The sequence below is a fragment of the Aquarana catesbeiana genome, linkage group LG03 (assembly GCF_042186555.1).
Source record: "Aquarana catesbeiana isolate 2022-GZ linkage group LG03, ASM4218655v1, whole genome shotgun sequence".
NCBI lineage: Eukaryota > Metazoa > Chordata > Amphibia > Anura > Ranidae > Aquarana > Aquarana catesbeiana.
In genome coordinates this window covers 318047432-318067122 of record NC_133326.1, presented here as the reverse complement: position 1 = coordinate 318067122, position 19691 = coordinate 318047432, and the positions used below count along the sequence as shown (strand labels likewise).

The 19691-nt window shown below is 42.7% G+C and overlaps 1 protein-coding gene across 3 annotated transcripts in view; it reads left to right on the top strand.

Moving 5' to 3' along the window:
* ANO4 (anoctamin 4) overlaps positions 1 to 19691 on the top strand; it is a 360013-nt gene that overhangs the window by 335047 nt on the left and 5275 nt on the right. For all 3 annotated transcript variants that reach the window (XM_073620380.1, XM_073620381.1, XM_073620383.1), the window contains 4 exons: positions 1634 to 1781; positions 3908 to 4024; positions 5492 to 5597; positions 16208 to 16410. In XM_073620380.1, coding sequence (XP_073476481.1) covers positions 1634 to 1781; positions 3908 to 4024; positions 5492 to 5597; positions 16208 to 16399 — 563 coding nt within the window. In that variant the 3' untranslated portion in view covers positions 16400 to 16410. The remainder of the gene's footprint in view (positions 1 to 1633; positions 1782 to 3907; positions 4025 to 5491; positions 5598 to 16207; positions 16411 to 19691) is intronic.

Below are 19691 nucleotides of genomic sequence, written 5' to 3'. Positions count from 1 at the left end.
AATAATTTTGTGATTTTATAACATTTTTGTAAAGCTTAAGTATAGAATAATGTGGAACTTAAAGTGTTACTAAACCCAGGACCCTGCATTCACTATATCTGGTCTCCCACAGTACACAGAACATGGAAATGCAATTATTTTAGTAAATATAAACTGCTAAATACCTTTTCTCATCAGCAGTATATAGCAGTCTTATGACTTCTATCAGTGCCCGGTTAAAGCTTGTAGGAGTAGTTTTCATTCTACTCTGACTGTCCTATCAGGATGCAGGACTCCTGACCCTCTGTCAGGACAGTGCTGACTGGCCCTGTGCCGATCACATGCACTCTCCAAAAGAAAAAAACTCTCTAGCAATACACATCAAATATGCAGCCTTACTCCATTTACTCTGTCTTATCCGGACATGTTTTGGGGGCAATGCAAGAAGGGGAAGATCTGTGCCTACAGGATCAAACAGCCTTTTCTCACAATGCACAGGACTAGCCCCTTAGGTTCCACAGCGAGTATAACAAGCATGCTTTACTGCATATACAGACTGATTTTACTGTTGTGGGTTTAGTAATACTTTAAAGCCTAGCTCCATGTTTACTATGAATTTAAATAATTGGTTTTGGCCAAGCTAGTCCAAATGAATTATGTCCTTTACTAATACATTCGGCTGCTGTCTGCATTGTATAAACTGTATTAAGAAACCGCTACATACAGTATACAGCTCTGTGTTCTGGCAGTGGGGCACAGACTTTGTGTTCCACTCCCACAACAAAAGTCAAGCTCAGTGCTACTCAGCCAATCACAGAAAGCTTTGTACTTTATGAATGAAAACAAGGCTACCACTGATTGGTTGAGGTGTATATTATGATGTCATTTGCCTGCCTCTCCACCTCAGCCACAGAAAAAGCCTTGTAATCATGCATAAGCCTCCTGTGATTGGCTGAACAGTGCTCAAATCGAGCATGTCTGTTAGGAAATAGTTTGGATGGGTAAGCTTGGGGCAAATTAACTATTTCAAGTCTTAGCAAACCAGGAGTTAGGCTTTAAAAAATATTGCCAGAAATGGTGGCCAAAATAATCTTTATCTAAAAAGTCTATTCTGGCCACAGAGGTTTTCTATTCCCCCCACATATTAAGAGAATTAAGCATACCTAAACTCAAATGCAATATACTACAGCATTTTTTTCAGACTTTATTTTTATCTGATGATCCTGCTAGTAACAAACCTATTAGCATGCTCACTAACTGTACTGAATCTCTGAAGGAGCAGTGTTGTCAGGACAGGAATACAAAACACTATCCTACCCCTCTCCTCCTCTTCATAGCACGTGGGGAGGTGTTTTGTAGTCCAGAGTAAGTTTGGAACAATGTAACTGATGACAACCAGCATAGGCAGAGTGTACATGATGTTACCAGATCACTCACCGATTTCTGACATGTACAACAGGTATTTCAGGTTATTTTTTTTAGACAGAAATATCAGAACTTTTTCAATTGTATATTTAACAGACCAAAATATATCAAAATGGATCAAAAAAGAGAAGTTTGTGAGGATTTACATATCCTTTTACAATGGTGTATTTGTTGTCTTCTATGCTATTTTATGTTGCTTCTGTGCTAACAGGATTATCACTTTAAACAGGTATCTGGTATGGGATTCTAGAAGGCATCGGGATCCTGTCTGTTATTACCAATGCATTTGTTATAGCGGTGACCTCAGACTTCATTCCTCGGCTGGTGTATGCTTACAAATATGGACCTTGTGCCGGTCTAGGACAAGCTGGAGAAAAGTACAGTAATAGCCTAAAATAGCCTTTTGATATTTAACCACCATGTATAGATTTTACAGTTTTTATGATATTTGGTTAAAGCGGCGTTCCACCCACATTTTTAAGTCCTCTGCATCCCAAGCTGCTCTGTGCGTGTAAAATGATTTGGCATATATATGAAATATTCATTTCCTCCTTTCGGCCGAGTGCCTCATTTTCGGTCTACAATGCCTCCTGGGAGATGTTTGTCATCAATCCCAGGAAGCAATAGGCATCGCTGGGCCGTAGCATCTCGTTATTTCAAAACCGGAAATGACACGATGCAAGGCGGCGGCCAGCGCCATTTTAAATAAGGGCAACCAGGCTTTTGTTGACATTGTTACCCTAGCTTCCAAAGCAGCAAGATCAGCAGCGGTGGATACAGTCGATTTGTGTGGAGGATAAGAAGGCAAGCAACTATTTGCTATTTGAGAGCGGTAAGCATGTTTGCCGATCCAGGGGGACACCACAGCATGTGCAATTATTGAAGAAAAAAACAGTGTGATGGGTGCAGTATCGGGGCAATGTTATGAGAACAGTGGCAGCGTGATGTGCATAGCTAAGGGGCAGCAACTTCCTCTGACACTGCCATTGCTATGGAAACCTGACCTGCAACCTATTACACTGCTTGTGCTGCACTGAGCATGTGCAAGATCTGCAAGGATGAGATCCAGGAAGAAATACAGTCTGGCTTCAGATGCCCACACTTAAGATGGCCATGGCCTGCTATAAGTTTATAAAGTAACAAACTAATGCTATAAACTAACAAAACGGACCTTAGTTTTTAAACTAACTTTACTAGAATACATTAAGCTTAAGCTTGTGTATTATAGGGGTATTTTTATTTAAAAAGTATAATTTCGGCCGGAACACCGCTTTAAGACACCTCTTGTTATGTTTCCTTCTATTTTTATTCTATTTTGACTATACTGCTTTAAGTATAATGGATCCTATTAATGTGTATGTAAAGCTAAAGCATTTTTTATGTGTAAACAGTCCAAAGGTGGGTACAAAGGATGGAAAACTTTTTTTTTTTTTTTAATTTAACTAAAGTATTTTCATTTAGATTTAAAGTAGGGTAGGGTTTAAAACCCCATCAGGTTTTTTTGCTGTCTGTGTCCTACTGGGTGGATTTCTCTTCATTTCCTACCCTGGAAATAAAAAGGAAATTAGAGGTAATCTCTCCAAAGGTAACGGAATTCTCATCTTAAACAGGAAAAGGTGTTTGCATTGGTGGAATCTCCCTTACTTCTTGCTCTGATGACAACGTGCTTTCTGTCTCAGGGACAATAGTCTCCAGGACCAATACAGTAAATCTCCCCAGCAGGGACATAGACAGCAATAAAAACTAAATCTTTGGAAAAACTACCTTTACATATACTTCCTGTCCATTGCCCCTACTATTATGGCCTATTATGTTTCACATAGCCTAAAGGATGAGTGTGCATTTAGTATTTTTGGCCTGGTTCACATATGTGCGACCTCACCTACTATGTAACTATGTAACTATGGATGCAGGTTACTGCATCAAATTTGCATGACACGCAGATGTGACCACGGCAGCCCCAGGCACAGGTCGGGGGCAGCCACGATTTGAGTCCAGTTCAGGTGCGAATTCAGGCAAAAATTCGGACCTGATTCGCACCTGAGCCAATGAACAGGAACGCACCAGACCCCATGCTGGGAACCACGGCCGCACATATGTGAACCCAGCCTTAGTTATTCTTTAAATCGCCCCTCACAGCAACTGTCCCCCCCACCCTTTCCTCCCCCCACGTCTAATATGTACCTGTTCTCACTGCTCTAAGAACTTTGCTGTGCAGCCCACAGGCTGCCACACGGGCTCTTCACTGAATACCCCAACTGTGTTTAGAAGAATCTCTATTCATTTTTATGAAAAGCCTGTCTTGAAAGTATTTTAGTGGTGGGTAACAAGCAAGTAAAAGAATTGGGAAGGGTTGCTGGCATGTGAACATTTTAAGGTAATTGTGCTAAAAGTGTTTTAATACTTTCCTACTCTATGAAAAACTGCAAAACACGTTTTGGCTTTATACACTTTAGTGTAACTTGATAACACCTGCACTAACTTTTCATTTTTGTTTTCAAAGGTGCATGGTCGGGTATGTAAATGCCAGCCTTTCTGTCTTCCTAGTACATGATTTTGAGAATCGCTCAGATTCTGAGTTTCATGCAAGAGTTAATGGCGCACATGTGAAATATTGCCGGTAAGAGACCTTGATTCTTGATGTACAATACCCTGATATAAGTGGTAATTGTAACAAAATTAAAAAAGGGATGTTGAACATAGTAACCACTAACTGATGGGTAAGTAGGGGTTATTGAAGTCTGCAAGCCAGGCAAAATCGCCTAATGTGATCCCTTACATGTAATCATGTGGTCATGTGAGATTTAATAAGAACTGCTCACTGGATTTAAAATAGTTGCTATGTACAACACCTTAAAGCAGTATTAAACCCAAAAGCAAACATGTATTATTTTGCAGATTACCAATTCTTAGATGTGATGGCTGCATTCGTTTTCTTTTTTTTTTAGGCTTTTGTTTTTCTATTTTATTCAGGTCATCCAGCCAGCAAGTCTGTTGTTTTTCAACATAAAAGCTCTTTTGCAGTTACAGGGATGAGAGAGACCATTTAACACTAGTAGGGGTGTTTACAATGATCAGCTTTTATTTATTCATGTAAAACCTTTGTCTTAAAGTAGAAAAAAAATGTTTGCTGCAACTGATTATAAAGTATTAGCTGGAGTTCAGCTTCAATTTGTTAGTGTAGCTAAATCTGCTAGTACAGCTAACATTCCTCTCCTCCCAGACTGACAATGCTGCTGTCCAAATGTGCCCCTGTACTTCTTCATCCAGAGTTGGATACAGGAGGTGTGTTACTGGCCAGATCACTAGTTGAAAACAGAGGGCAAACACTTAAAGCGTTACTAAACCCAGTAATATGAAAATATAAATATAAATCTTCTTTTTACATTAAAATACTGCCACTATATACCTTTTTGGCTGATATGTATACCACGTCATATGATAAACTACAGGGTCTGCCCGAGTGCTGAGTGTTCAGGTAGGAGGAGATTTCCACAACAGCCTGTGTCCTCATGCTGTTATGGGTGGCGGATCATCCATCAATCAAGATGTGACATCCCACCCACTGTGTTCTCTTTTAGTTTCTGGGCATGGAGGAGGAGGGAGGGACTGGGCTGACATTTAGAATCTGTATACACGCCCACATGTGTGATGTCAATGCCATGTGACTTGGCTACCTCTGATCAACCAGGAAATGTTCTCTCCAGCAATAGAGCCCAACTGAGCATGTGCAGCCTTACCACTCTGACTGTGTCTTATGTGGCCTTGCCAAGAGAGACTCTGCAGGAGGGGAGTATCTGTCCATACAGGATAAAAGAGCCGTTTTACACAATACAGTTGTGTAAAAGTTCCACAGTGAGTATAACAAGCATGCTATTCTGAATACATAGACAGATTTTACTGTTGTGGGTTTAGTAACACTTTAACATCTAATGATTGGTAAGCTGCAATATATTACATTTTTTTGTTTAATACAGCCTTAACCTTTCTTCCCTTTATTTCTAATGTATCAACCAACTTTTATAGGTTTACCTTGATGTTTGATTATCTGAGATTTTATTGAAGCACTTTTCTCACCTGTTCACAGATATCGAGATTACAGAGGTCCACCTCATGGTCCTGAGCCCTATGCTTACACTTTGCAGTTCTGGCATGTGCTTGCTGCACGCTTAGCTTTCATCATTGTATTTGAGGTAAGATAGCACAAGCTTTATGTTCAAGAGGTCTGTATATTGTTAGACTGATATATAGGAATTTGGACATGCTGCGAGAAACAAGTGGAGAGATGTTATGTTTTCTATGATGCACATTTTTTTAAGAGTTACCTTTTTTGGCATAGCCTTGGCTATATATATATATATAGATATAGATATATATATATATCTATATATCTCTATCTATCTATCTATCTATCTATCTATCTATCTATCTATCTATCTATCTATCTATCTATCTATCTATCTATCTATCTATCTATCTATCTATCTATCTATCTATCTATCTATCTATCTATCTATCTATCGATCTATATTATTCATTTGCAATAATAATTGCAAGAAATTTTAGTATGTGTGTTAGGGATGGGCCGAACACCCCCCTGGTTTTGTTCGCACCAGAACATGCGAACAGGCAAAAAATTTGTGCGAACATGCTAAGCCTATTAAAGTGTATGGGACACGAACATGAAAAATCAAAAGCGCTACTTTTACAGGCTTATGCCCTGTACACACGATAGGATTTTCCGACAACAAATGTTGGATGTGAGCTTGTTGTCGGAAAGTCCGACCGTGTGTATGCTCCATAGAACATTTGTTGTCGGAATTTCCGCCAACAAATGTTTGAGAGCAGGTTCTCAAATTTTCCGACAACAAAACTTGTTATCGAAAATTCCGAGCGTGTGTACATAAGTCCGACGCACAAAAGTCCACACATGCTCGGAATCAAGCAGAAGAGCCGCACTGGCTATTGAACTTAATTTTTCTTAGCTCGTCGTACGTGTTGTACGTCACTGCGTTCTTGACGTTCGGAATTTCCGACAACATTTGTGTGACCGTGTGTATGCAAGACAAGTTTGAGCCAGCATCCTTCGGAAAAAAATCCACGGTTTTGTTTTTGAAAAATCCTAACATGTGTACAGGGCATTATATGCAAATTATTGCCATAAAAAGTGTATGGGGACCCGGGTACTGCCCCAGGGGACACGTTTCAATGCAAAAAAAAATGTTTTTAAAACAACCGTTTTTTCAGGAGCAGTGATTTTAATAATGCTTAAAGTGAAACAATAAAAGTGAAATATTCCTTTAAATATCATGCCTGGGGGATCCCCTTAGTCTGCCTGTAAAGTGGCGCATCTGTGTGATGTGTATTACAGTGCTGCAGCAAAATTAAATTTCTAAAGGAAAAAATGTAATTTAAAATTGCTCCCGGCAATGTAGATAAAAAATCAAGGAAAAAATAGGCGTGCCCCCCCCCAGTCCATACCAGGCCCTTCGGGTGTGGTATGGATTTTAAGGGGAACTCCATGCCACAATAATTAAAAAATTGGCATGGAATCCCCCCAAAATTCATACCAGACGCTTATCCGAGCTCGCAGCCTGGAGGTCCCCCCCTCCTGAACCATACCAGGCCACATACCCTCAACATGGGGAGGGTGCTTTGGGGTCCCCCCCAAAGCACCTTGTCCCCATGTTGATGGGGACAAGGGCCTCTTCTCGACAACCTTGGCCTCTTCCCGACAACCCTTGCCCAGTGGTTGTCAGGGTCTGCGGTGGGGGACTTATCGGAATCTGGAAGCCCCCTTTAACAAGGGGGCCTCCAGATCCCGGCCCACCCTATGTGAGTGGTTATCGGGTATATTGTACCCCTACCCATTCACCAAAAAAAGTGTCAAAAATTAAAAATCATAATAGACAGTTTTTGACAATTCCTTTATTAAAAAAGAAAAAAAGTGTCCCGTGATGTCCATCCATCCAAAGGGGGCCTCCTGGCTACTGCTGTCTTTTCTCTTTGACAGCTCTTATATAGGCAAGGGGGGTCACCCGCTGACGTAACCAGATGACCCCCCCCACACGACGGACGACCCCGTCACATGACGTCAGAAGGGGGCAGGTCACTTGCTTACATCACCGGGTGGCCCCGCCCTTGCCTATATAACAGCTGTCACAGCCAAGAGACAGCAGTCACTAGGAGGCCTCCTACCAAGGCAGAGCTTTTTTTTCTATTCTTCGGGTCCCTCGGGCGGCATGATTGAAGATGGATGGACACTTTTTTTTTCTTTTTTCTTTTTTAATAAAGGAATTGTCAAAAACTGTCCATTGTGGCTTTCACTTTTTGACACTTTTCATGGTGAATGGGTAGGGTACAAGGGGGCTTCCAAATTCCAATAAGACCCCCAACAACTAATGGCCAGGGTTGTCAGAATGAGGCTCTTGTCCTCATTAACATGGGGACAAGGTGCTTTGAGGGGGAGGTCCATGTTGAGGACAAGCGGCCTGGTATGGTTCAGGAGAGGGGGCGCTCGGTCGCCCCCCCCTTTCCTGGCCTGCCAGGCTGCTTGCTCAGATAAGGGTCTGGTATAGATTTTGAGGGGACCCCACGCCATTTTTTTTTATTTTGGCATGGAGTTCCCCTTAAAATCTATGCCAGACAAAAAAAGGGCCTGGTATAGATTTTGGGGGGGACCCCACGCTGTTTTTAAAAAAAATGTTGGCGTGGAGTTCTCCTTAAAGTCTATACCAGACTCAAAGGGCCTTATATGAATTTTTGGAGGGACCCCATGCCGTTTTTTTTTTTTTAATTAATTCTGTCATAGGGCTCCCCTTAACCACTTCAACACACTATATTATATACTCTGCATTGCACTATATACCCTCCACTGCATTATATATACACAACACTGACTGCACTATATACTCTGAACTGCAGTATATATACTATACGGACTGCACTATTTACTCTGCAGAAAAATTGGGCCTTAGGTGTTGGTGGTGCCAGAACACTGTAACCCCTCACAGTTACTCTTGTTGGCCGTAGGAACGGGCCCTGCTGCTAAATAATATTTAAAAAATTGCAATTACATGCCCCGGTCAAACAGGTGCAGAAAAATTGGGCCTTGGGTGTTGGTGGTGCCAGAACACTGTAACCCCTCACAGTTACTCTTGTTGGCCTCAGGAATGGGCCCTGCTGCTAAATAATATTTAAAAAATTGCAATTACATGCCCCGGTCAAACAGGTGCAGAAAAATTGGGCCTTGGGTGTTGGTGGTGCCAGAACACTGTAACCCCTCACAGTTACTCTTGTTGGGTGCAGAAACAGGCCATGCTGTTAAATAGTATTTAAAAAATTGTAATTACATGCCCCAAACAGGTGCAGAAAATTTTTGTCTTGGGTGTTGGTGGTGCCAGAACACTGTAACCCCTCGCAGTTACTCTTGTTGGGCACAGGAATGGGCCCTGCTGTTAAATATTATTTCAAAAAATTGTAATTACATGTCCCAGTCAAACAGGTGCAGAAAAATTGGGCCTTGGGTGTTGGTGGTGGTGCCCGAAACCAAAAATATTGTTGAAAGCTAGCATCATCAAGATTCAGGAATAGGATAGGCAGCATAGGCAGTCTTCAAGGGATCCCAGATCCCTAGCAAATTCAATCAGTTACATCAGCATCAGGGGCTTGATAGCTGCTGATCCAGGACTGATTCATTTTTATAAATGTGAGCCTATCAACGGAGTCTGTGAACAGGGGCACTCTTTGATCCATTACAAACCCTCCAGCAGAAATGAATATGCGTTCAGAAAGCACGCTGGATGCAGGATAGGCCAGTAGCTGAATTACATATTGAACCAGTTCTGGTCAGTGGTCCATCCTCAAGACCCAATAATATGACAAGTGTTTGGCGCAAAAAACACCATTTTTTTCATCCCCCTTCCATTACCGCCCTATTTGCCCCCCTCCCCCCCCCCCTGCTCCCCCCTCTCCCTTCCCCCCCCCTTTTTCCTTCGTTTTAAAGATTGTTCCCCCATACTCTTCATATGATATCCATTTAGAGGACTATACATTATAGACACAATAGCCTCCTCCAGTCTCCTTTTTTTTAACAAAAACACACATACTACTACACATATCATGTCTGAGTTTGTATATGTGTGTGTGTATATATACATAACTATATATACATTTTAATCATTAATTTTTTATTTTCTTTTTTAGTTACCTATGTTTTTATTAATAGTCCGTTTATATTATAGTTCACCTTTTAATTTATTTCATCCCTAGTACCAGATATCTATTTTGTGATTTCATTTTAATCATGTCCCCTTTGCTCTTTTCTGTACTTTCACTTTGTCCCTCTTCCAGTCCAGTTCACATGCCCTTCGCTATTGTTGACATAATTGCATACAGCTCTTCCTTAAGGCCACTCCCCCACTCCCTCCCATATACTCCCCTCACTAGTCCCATGTTAACTAGCTTGACAAAGGAGTGCAGCTGTCATGTCACTCACGGCTTGGTGACTCAGGAAACGCGTCGCATAGTGTGTGACGTCATCGCTCCTCGCCTGGATTACTGTTTGCTCTCCAAGCCTCATTCTGGTATTCCTCCATCGCTGTCAGCCGGTGTATTCAGCGCATCTGAAGACCAGTCTGATGACACACATAAATGGCCAGGAAGATTGACCTCACAGACCCCTTCGGTTACATTTGGGACTCCCTTTTTAACTCAACCTAAATGTGAGTGCAATTCTTGTTGCTGCTTATTCTATTAACATTGTTTTTAAGTCTGCACCCAGAGGCGCCTCTGTTTCCTTGTTTTCTCAAGACCTAATAACCCAGTGGATGCTCAAGTCTACTACTGCCCTTAGATATTCCTGCACCACATAATGCAGATGCTGCCGATGGTTGCTTGAACCTATAAGCCCAGGGTGCTGGGGACTAAAAAATTGTTTAAAGGCATTGGTTAGCCGGCCACCTTCTCCACCGCTCTTTCTCTGACCAAACGAAGCCTCAGAAACACATTGTCCAGAACCAGGGTCTGGAAAGGCATTACACAAACTTTTTCTTCAAGGCGTCCTGAAGATGTTTCATCCTCTGCTCCCTCTGCAAAGGCAGGATGAGCTCTGCATCTTTACCCTTGTAACGTGGATCAAGAAGGGTTACCATGAATCCTTGGGTCCTTTCGCAGGCTTTGCAAAATCAGGGAGCCCGTGCAGCTTAAGTTTGCAGAAGCATGAGATTCTGAGCCCTCTGGGTCACTAAGGATGACCTTGTCAGGAACTACCTCCTCCCAGCCACGTACAACTCCTTGGGTTTCTGGGCACTGAAAACCATCTCTTGAAGGCTGCTGTGTGTTATCCACATCCATGCTGACTCAATCCTCCTCCTCTTCTTCCTGCGTGTTTGGCGGCCCCGCAGGAATGCAATCTGCATTAAGGGGACCGTGAGAGGAAAGAAAGTCCTCTTTATCCTTCCGCTGTTCTGCCTCAAGTGCCCTGTCCATGATTCTATGAAGCGTGTGCTCCGACAGGAAGACTAGAAGGACAGTGTCACTGATGCATGCATTGTCGCTGCTCACCATCCTTGTGGCCTCCTCAAATGGTGACAGGACAGTGCATGCATCCTTGATCAGTAGCCACTGGTGTGGCAAAAAGAAGCCAAGCTCCCCTGAGCCTGTCCTGGTGCCATACTCACACAGGTACTCATTGATGGCCCTCTGTGTGCAGCCGTTGCAGTATTGCCAACGTTCCACCTGGTGGGAATGTCACAAATGAGGCGGATGGTGGGCAGGTTGCATGCCCTTTGAATGTCAGCCAGCTGGGCACTGGCATTGTATAACCGGTGGAAATGACCACAGACTTTTCTGGCTTGCCTCAGAAGTTCCTGTAAGCCTGGGTACCTGGTCAGGAAACGCTGTACCACAGAATTCAGGACGTGTGCCAAGCATGGAACATAGGTCATATGTCCCTGTCGGAGGGTGGAAAGAAGGTTGGTGCCATTGTCGCATACAACCATTCCTGGCTCAAGCTGCCGTAGTGTCAACCACCTCTGAGCCTGCCCCTGCAGAGCTGACAGAATCTCTGCCCCAGTGTGGCTCCTGTCCCCTACGCAGACCAACTGAAGCACCACATGGCATCTTTTTGCCTGACTGCTTGCATAGCCCTTGAATGCTTAGAGAGCACTGCTGGTTCAGAGGACAATTCTGCAGAAGAGCCCATAGAGGAACAAGAAGAGGAGGGGGTGGAGCAGAGAGATGTGGCAGAATCACCACCAGCTTTTTGGAGGCGTGGTGGCGGAACAAGCTCCAACACTGAACCCTGTCCTGTATCCTTCCCAGCTGCCAGCAGAGTTACCCAGTGCGCCCTGAAGGAAAGGTAACGTTCCTGACCATGCCTGCTGGACCATGAGTCAGCGGTAATATGAACCTTGCTGCTGACTGCCCTGTCCAACGAGGCCAAAACATTGCCTTCCACATGACGGTCAAGAGTTGGAATGGCCTTACATGAAAACCACTGTGGTACAGCACATTCCACAAATTCACGAAAGCGGGCAGTCTACCAGCTGAAAAGGCAGCAGTTGCAGTACTAGCAATTTGGCCAAGCTAGCATTTAGACTCTGGGCATGTGGATGGCTGGGACACTATTTTATTTTATAGGTCAGCAACAGGGGTAGCAAAATTTGCCTGCTGATATCAACTGGTGGTGTACTGCTAGCAGACTGGCTGCAAGTACTTTTGGCACCTATTTCTATACCTTCATTCCTCTCAGTGCAGATTTTTGAGAGGACTGGAGGTATAATAGGGGTTGAGATCACAGATGAGGAGCAAGGAGAAGTCCGCCTTTTTTTATTATGTGGGTCTTTCAGGTGCTGTTGCCAACGGACTGCATGGCAGGTCGTCATATGTTTTGTCAAGCATGTGGTACCCAAGCGTTTGCTGTTCTGGCCACGCTTGATCCGCTTCATACATAGGTTGCAGACAGCAACGGTGTGATCTACTGCACATGTGTCGAAAAAAGCCCACACCAATGAAATTTTGGAAGTCAGCAGGGAGTCAGCAGCGTCCTGCACCTGTGGAGCTCTGTGGTGTGGTACAATAGGGTGGCTGCCCTTAAGCTGGTCCCTGGAGGACATCCTGCCTTGTTGGAGTTGTGCCTCCTCCTCCTCACTTTCTTCCTCTCTTCTGTCAGGCACCCAAGTACAGTCAGTGACCTCATAATCCCCTCCCTTCTCATCACTGGAGCAAACTTGGCAGTATTCTGCAGCTGGGGGACCATGACTGCTAGGTTCGGAGCCTTCAAATTGCTGCGCATGCTCCAGCAGCATGTAACCGACACTGTGGTGGAATAATTCTGGTAACTATGAACTAGGAGCAGGTGGAATAGTCCGCTTTGGCAGCTGCCCTGGAAGGCAAACTAGTATGCGCCTGGGTGACAGAGGATGAGAAGGATGAGGACGGCTTAGTTATCCACTCCACCAACTCTTCTGCGTGTTATGGCTCAATAACACGACCAGCAGCAGAAAAAAAGGACAAGCATGCCCGCCTGCAGAGGATGCACCATGTCCATGACCACCACTTTTCACTGTAGAAAACAGAGGTTGCTTGCCCTCTTTTATTGGCCTGTGAGCGTCTGCCTCTCCTTGATGGCCTTCTGGAAATGATGGGGATTTTTTTTTCACACTGCACCACACTGTATTGTATACTGCATTGCATTATGTACTGTACACCGGCTGCACTGTATTATATACTGTGTACATTGGCCTGATGTGTGTTAGAAACTGTACACACTATATTATATACTGTGTACACAGCCTGCACTGTATTATATACTGTACACTGACTGCACTGTATTATATACTGTGTACACCGCCTGCACTGTATTATGTACTGTACACCCGCTGCACTGTATTATATGTTGTGTACACCCCTGAAGTGTATTATGTACTGTACACAGGCTGCACTGTATTATATACAGTGTACACCGCCTGAAGTGTATTAGAAACTGTACACACTGTATTATATACTGTGTACACCGCCAGGCACTGTATTATGTACTGTACACCGGCTGCACTGTATTATATACTGTGTACACTGCCTGAAGTGTATTAGAAACTGTACACACTGTATTAAATACTGTGTACACCGCCTGCACTGTATTATATATGGCACCCCCTACTTAGGTAGGTGCTAGATATGTGCTGAGTGCAGTGTTCAGGGGTGCGCTGCATACAGAATGTAAGGTTCAGGGGTGTGCTGCTTACAGAGTGCAGGGTTCAAGGGTGCGCTGTATAAAGGGTGCAGAGTACAGGGGTGCCCCTTTTCCCCCAAATTGCCCCCTCCCACAGTACAGTGCTCTACTCCAACCCCCAAATCCCCCTCCTTGACAGTACCTCTTAGAGAACTGCAGAAAAGCAGGATAGGTTACTCAGGAGGAGAGTGCAGTGTAGCTGTGGGGCACGAGGGACTGTAAGATCAGGCTTCAGGAGCTGTTGCTGCCAGACAAGCACTGGGTTTCAACTACCTATCTATGCAGAGAGGTGGCAGTCGAAGCACAGTTGCGATCACACTGCAGCCAAAACTAGAGGAGCAGAATTGGCGAATGCGGCCTCCTGCTCCTTCTGCCACCAGCTCCAGCCTGCTTCTATTAAAAAGAATCCAAACTGGCTCCAAACTCTGCCCGGATATGTGACTGCTGGTGCTGCATCAAGCTGCCAAGGGGTTCTCTCTTACACTTGCCGAGCAAAAATTTCTCTAGTGGACATTTACTGACAGCTGTAAAAAATCACTGACTCTTCCAAACTGACAGTAAATTTACTGACTGTTGGCAACCCTACTTCAATGTCTTGGCAATCTGTCTTTGCTCAGTCCTGCTTCCCTGATAGGTCTTATATTGTAACAAACAAAAGGTTTATGAATAGTCAGCCACAGACACAAACACAGATATACACACAAGAGGGTTCGTTGGTAAATTCTGCATCTCTTATAAACAAGATTTAAAATCTAGATTTAGTTCAGGACCAATTGTACTTTCTGAGCACATCATTTCTATCCATTATTGTCATCTGTTATGCTGTTTTTTTATCATTACTATTTTTGTACATTCTGAAAATTGTTACCCATTATAATAATTTTATAAATATTCATGAAATGCTTAGATTTCCATCCAATTTGTTTTTCTGATTATTTCTGCCATATGCAGCTGAGTACCTGTAATAATGTCTGGCAATATACTTAGCCATTCTTACATGCTTGAGACATTACCTTAAGCTTATTCTAACAATACCTGTATATTTACGGACTTCTCCTGCGTACTGTCCTTAGCGATCAGCGGTCAGTTCTCAGTATAGGGGCGGCGGGGGATAGATGCAGCATTGATGCTGCATCCACCTAGGTGATTATAAATGTTTTTTTTGTTTGTTTTATTTTTTAAACCCGAACTTCTCTTTTAAGCTATCCATAGATGGCTTGAATGGTCTGAAATTCAAGCTGTAAGTTGTCCTGCAAGCACTATCACCATGGCTCAAAAAAAGTTGATTTAGAATAGACTGTGTTCGGTGAAAAATTACTGGCTGAACGATGACATTGATTTTCTTTCCTTCAGCCCTCCAGCTAAAAAATGAGAAAATGAGCCATCTATGGCTAGCTTTAGAAACCAGCAGAAGCACTGCTGTTATTTCTCTTCTGTAATATAGAAAACCGTACAAAATAGCTTGTAAATTCTTATGAAAGTGTATCTATCCAAAATCAAAAATTTTAAACTGTCAGTAGAACAAGATTAGAGGGGAAAGCTTCAAATAGAGACACCAGTTATGGTGATAGCTGTCTGAGGAGGATTTACTGTATTTACTGCCACTTCGGAGTAGTTTGTATAAGTAAAGGCAAATCTTCACAATGGAACAAAGATGCCAAAAAATGATATGTGACAGGGGATTTAACCATTCCCTATGCCATCCAAAAGGAAAGTGTATGTATAGTCAAATTCTATTTAATGTTTTCGAGTGTGGATGGGTTAGAACCCCTGTCCCTGTCAAGTTTTTATTACTGTCTGTGTCCCACTAGGGAAATTCATCTTCTGTATTTCTCCTTTGGGCTTTTTCCATTGAAAAAAAAAATGATGGAAAATCTAAAATGTTGTTGTTCCCAAGAACAGTGGGGAATGCTTCCAATGGGGACACTTGTTTTGAGAACAACCGTTTATCTCACTGTAAACATTTACATTCACTTCCTGTTCTGTCTCCAAAACCCTTCCCTACTCTATCCAAAACTGAAAAACTAAATTTTAGGTATACATACACTTTAAATCTCCCCGGGCTTAGTTTGCAACGTTTTTGTTGAGGTTCACAAACTACGAACCCCATTGTAGATGGGGTTGAATCTTGTGGTTTAATTTTGGTCATTTGTAGATCTAATAATTAGTAAGTAATAATTTGTCCAACAAAAGACATGGGAAGCCAGACACCGCCATGGTGTTGGCTGTGCTGCCTGCCTGCTGCCAAATGTGCAATGCCAAAATGTAGAAAAAAAGAAATTAAGAAAAAAAAAAAGAAAACGTATCTCTACTTACAAGGATTTGTCAGCTCTCCCTAAGGTCTTCTTCCCATCGGCAACCGGAGAGCAGTAAAAACAGCACTGCCTGTCAAACTTGGCCATTCAAGTCAATGGGACAACACTGCAACTGCAAGCCAACCTCATCCCTATTTAACAGTACCAATCAGAACATATGATATATTTAAGTATCTCCCGCTTGTATCTTTCCATAATTATTTAGCTTAAAAAAAAATGTTTTACTTTTTCTAAATGATCACATTTTGTGTTCCAGCATCTTGTTTTTTGCATAAAGAATTTGATCTCCTACCTGATACCTGACCTTCCCAAAGACTTGAGAGATCGAATGCGGAGAGAAAAATACCTCATCCAGGAAATGATGTATGAAGCAGAATTGGAGAGAGTGCAGAAAGAGAAGAAAGAGAGGAAGAGAAACGGAAAGTACCAGAATAACGAGTGGCCCTAACTGTGAATGAAGTGAGATATGATTTTACATTTGTTTTTTTGCTCATATAAGCAGAAGATGTTCAAGTATTTACGTATTCTGCCTCATTTCTGTAGCTTTTGCTCTCATTTTTGATGGGCTCCACTATGTAGCAACATGTAGATCCCTCTGCCCTACAAAAGGCACATAACAATGTACAGTGCCTTGCAAAACTTTTCAACCGCTTGGCATTTTTCGTGTTTTGTTGCCTCAAAACCTGGAATTAACATGGATTGTTTGAGGATTTGCATCATTTAATTTACAGAACATGTCCACAACTTTAAAGATGTTTTTTTTTTTTATTGTGAATTTAACAACAAATAGGACAAAATAACAGAAAAGTCAATGTGCATAACTATTCACCCCCCTAAAGTCAATACTTTATAGAGCCACCTTTTGCGGCTATCACAGCTCCGAGTCGCTTTGGATAAGTCTCAATGAGCTTGCCACATCTTACCACTGGGATTTTTACCCATTCCTCCGTGCAAAACTGCTCCAGCTCCTTCAAGTTGGATGGTTTGCGCTTGTGAACGGCAATCTTTAAGTCTGACCACAGATTTTCTATTGGATTGAGGTCTGGGCTTTGACTAGGCCATTACAACACATTTACATGTTTCCCCTTAAACCACTCAAGTGTTGCTTTAGCAGTGTGTTTGGGGTCATTGTCCTGCTGAAAGGTGAACCTCCGTCCTATCCTCAAATCACACACAGAGTCGTACAGGTTTTGCTCAAGAATATCCCTGTATTTAGCACCATCCATCTTTCCCTCAACTCTGACCAGTTTCCCAGTCCTGACTGCTGAAAAACATCCCCATAGCATGATGCTGCCACCACCATGTTTCACTGTGGTGATGGTGTTCTTTGGGTGATGTGATGTGTTGGGTTTGCGCCAGACAAAAGTTCAATTCTAGTCTCATCAGACCAGAGCACCTTCCTCCATACATTTTGGGAGTCTCCCACATGCCTTTTCGCAAACTCAGAACGTGCCATTTTGTTTTTTGCTGAAAGTAATGGCTTTCTTCTGGCCACTCTGCCATGAAGCCCAACTCTATGGAGCGTACGGCTTATTGTCATCCTATGTACAGATACTCCAGTCTCTGCTGTGGAACTCTGCAGCTCCTCCAGGGTTACCTTAGGTCTCTGTGCTGCCTCTCTGATTAATGCCCTCCTTGCCCGGTCGGTGAGTTTTGGTGTGTGGCTGTCTCTTGGCATGTTTGCTGTTGTGCCATGTTTTTTCCATTTGGTTATGATAGATTTGATGGTGCTCCTAGGGATCATCAAAGATTTGTATATTTTTTTATAACCTATCCCTGACTTGTACTTCTCGACAACATTGTCCTTTACTTGTCTGGAGAGTTTCTTGGTCTTCATGGCAGTTTTTAGTTAGTGGAGCCTCTTGCTTAGGTGTTGCTGCCTCTGGGGCCTTTCAAAAAGGTGTGTATATGTAATGACAGATCATGTGACACTTAGATTGCACACAGGTGGACATCATTTCACAAATTATATGACTTCTGAAGGTAATTGGTTGCACCAGAGCTTTTTATGCCAATTATAATATTTTGAAAAATTGTTTTATGTATATATTTTTTTAATTTTACTTCACCAACTTAGACTATTGTGTTCTGATCCATCACATATAATTCAGATTAAAAAAAAACATTGCACTAAAGGCTGCAATGTAATAAAATAGGTAAAAAGCCAAGGGGGTGAATACTTTTGCAAGGCACTGTAATCAGCTCATAGTTACATTTTGCCAGTGAACTTGAGACGGCTGTACATGGGTAGAGTTTATGAATCAATGTGATCATTTTCAGCACAATAATACAATAATCTCTACTTGTATGGATTTTGAACAATTGTATTAGTGGAAATCTAGGCTTGGCAGCATGTTGCTAGGGAACAGGAAGGCAGTTTTTTTTAGTCTGATCTTCTTCTCATCTCTGCTGTTAAAAAAAAAAAAGGTATTCCTCCGAATTCCTTGGGCTTCATGCACTGAATCCTGGATGTGCATATTTCGTTGGAGGGAAATTATACGAGGATCTAATTGTTTTGGCTGACCCTTTGTGTTGGGCTAACATGAAGGGAACTTGCAAAGTGCTGATTTATTTAAAATCACAAGCATCCTTACACTTGACTAGCTGCATGTTTGCTCCTGGTCAGCACCTCTTAAAGGCCGGCTATAGACGATTCGAACCAGGTATGGGCAGGTTAAATGTACCAAGTTGATTGATCAGCTTGGGTACAACCAGTCTGATTTGCTTGCGATTATAGCTAGCGGCTGCTATAGCCGCTAGCAATTATCACTGTCTTCTCCCAGCAGAGACAGTTTCCTCTGCACGGAAAATGACTGTGTCTCGGCAGGGGGGATTCCACTGTCTGTGTTTATAGGGGAATTGTGTGAATTCCTTTTCTGCAACCCGTGGCTGCAGGAAAGAAATTTGCACCATATTAATACAAAGATAAGAATGACTGCTTTGGGATTTGCACATTCAAAATCAATTAAAAAATGGAATCTGACTCTGAGATTGTTAGCACAATGTCTCAAGAGTTTTCATTGCTGGCAGCTGTTTGCTTGCAATCAAGATGCCAGGACAAATTCTGTGTATAAAAAAACTTGTTTATCCAAGGAGACATCTAACCACAGAGCAACTGTGGTAAGTGCTGTGATGGAAAAGGGAAGGTATCATTCTGAGACATACCGTAGATAGGAATGACAGTGATAGTAAATCTTGAAGAAATTGGGGAAATAGTGTTTCAGTAAATTTATTGTTTGAAGATTTAAAAGAGAAATATGGGCTTGTAAAAAAAGAAAACCTTTACGTTCACCTAGATGGATGCTGCATCTGCTCCCCCTGCTGGCTAATTCAATCAAATGTAGTGGGTGTCTCACTCTGTAAGCCGCGACCCGCCAAGCTGGCCGCCGCAATGTACACAGGCTTTCCAGCCTGAAACAGGGAGAGAGCTGCCTGTCATGTCTGAATAGGCTTTTTCACCCCCCTCCTTCTCCCTGTTTCACTGACTCACTGAGTTTTTAATGTAATGTGAGCTGACTCACACAGGCTATTCTGTTCCTTTCTATGTTCCTATTGGCAGAAGGAAGAAAGCCAATTTAAAGGAGCAGTTACAGGAACCAATCGATGGGGGGGGCTTTAACTGCTTCAGCCCCGGAAGATTTTACCCCCTTCCTGACCAGAGCACTTTTTGTGATTCAGCACTGCGTCGCTTTAACTGACAATTGCGTGGTCGTGCGACATTGCACCCAAACAAAATTGAC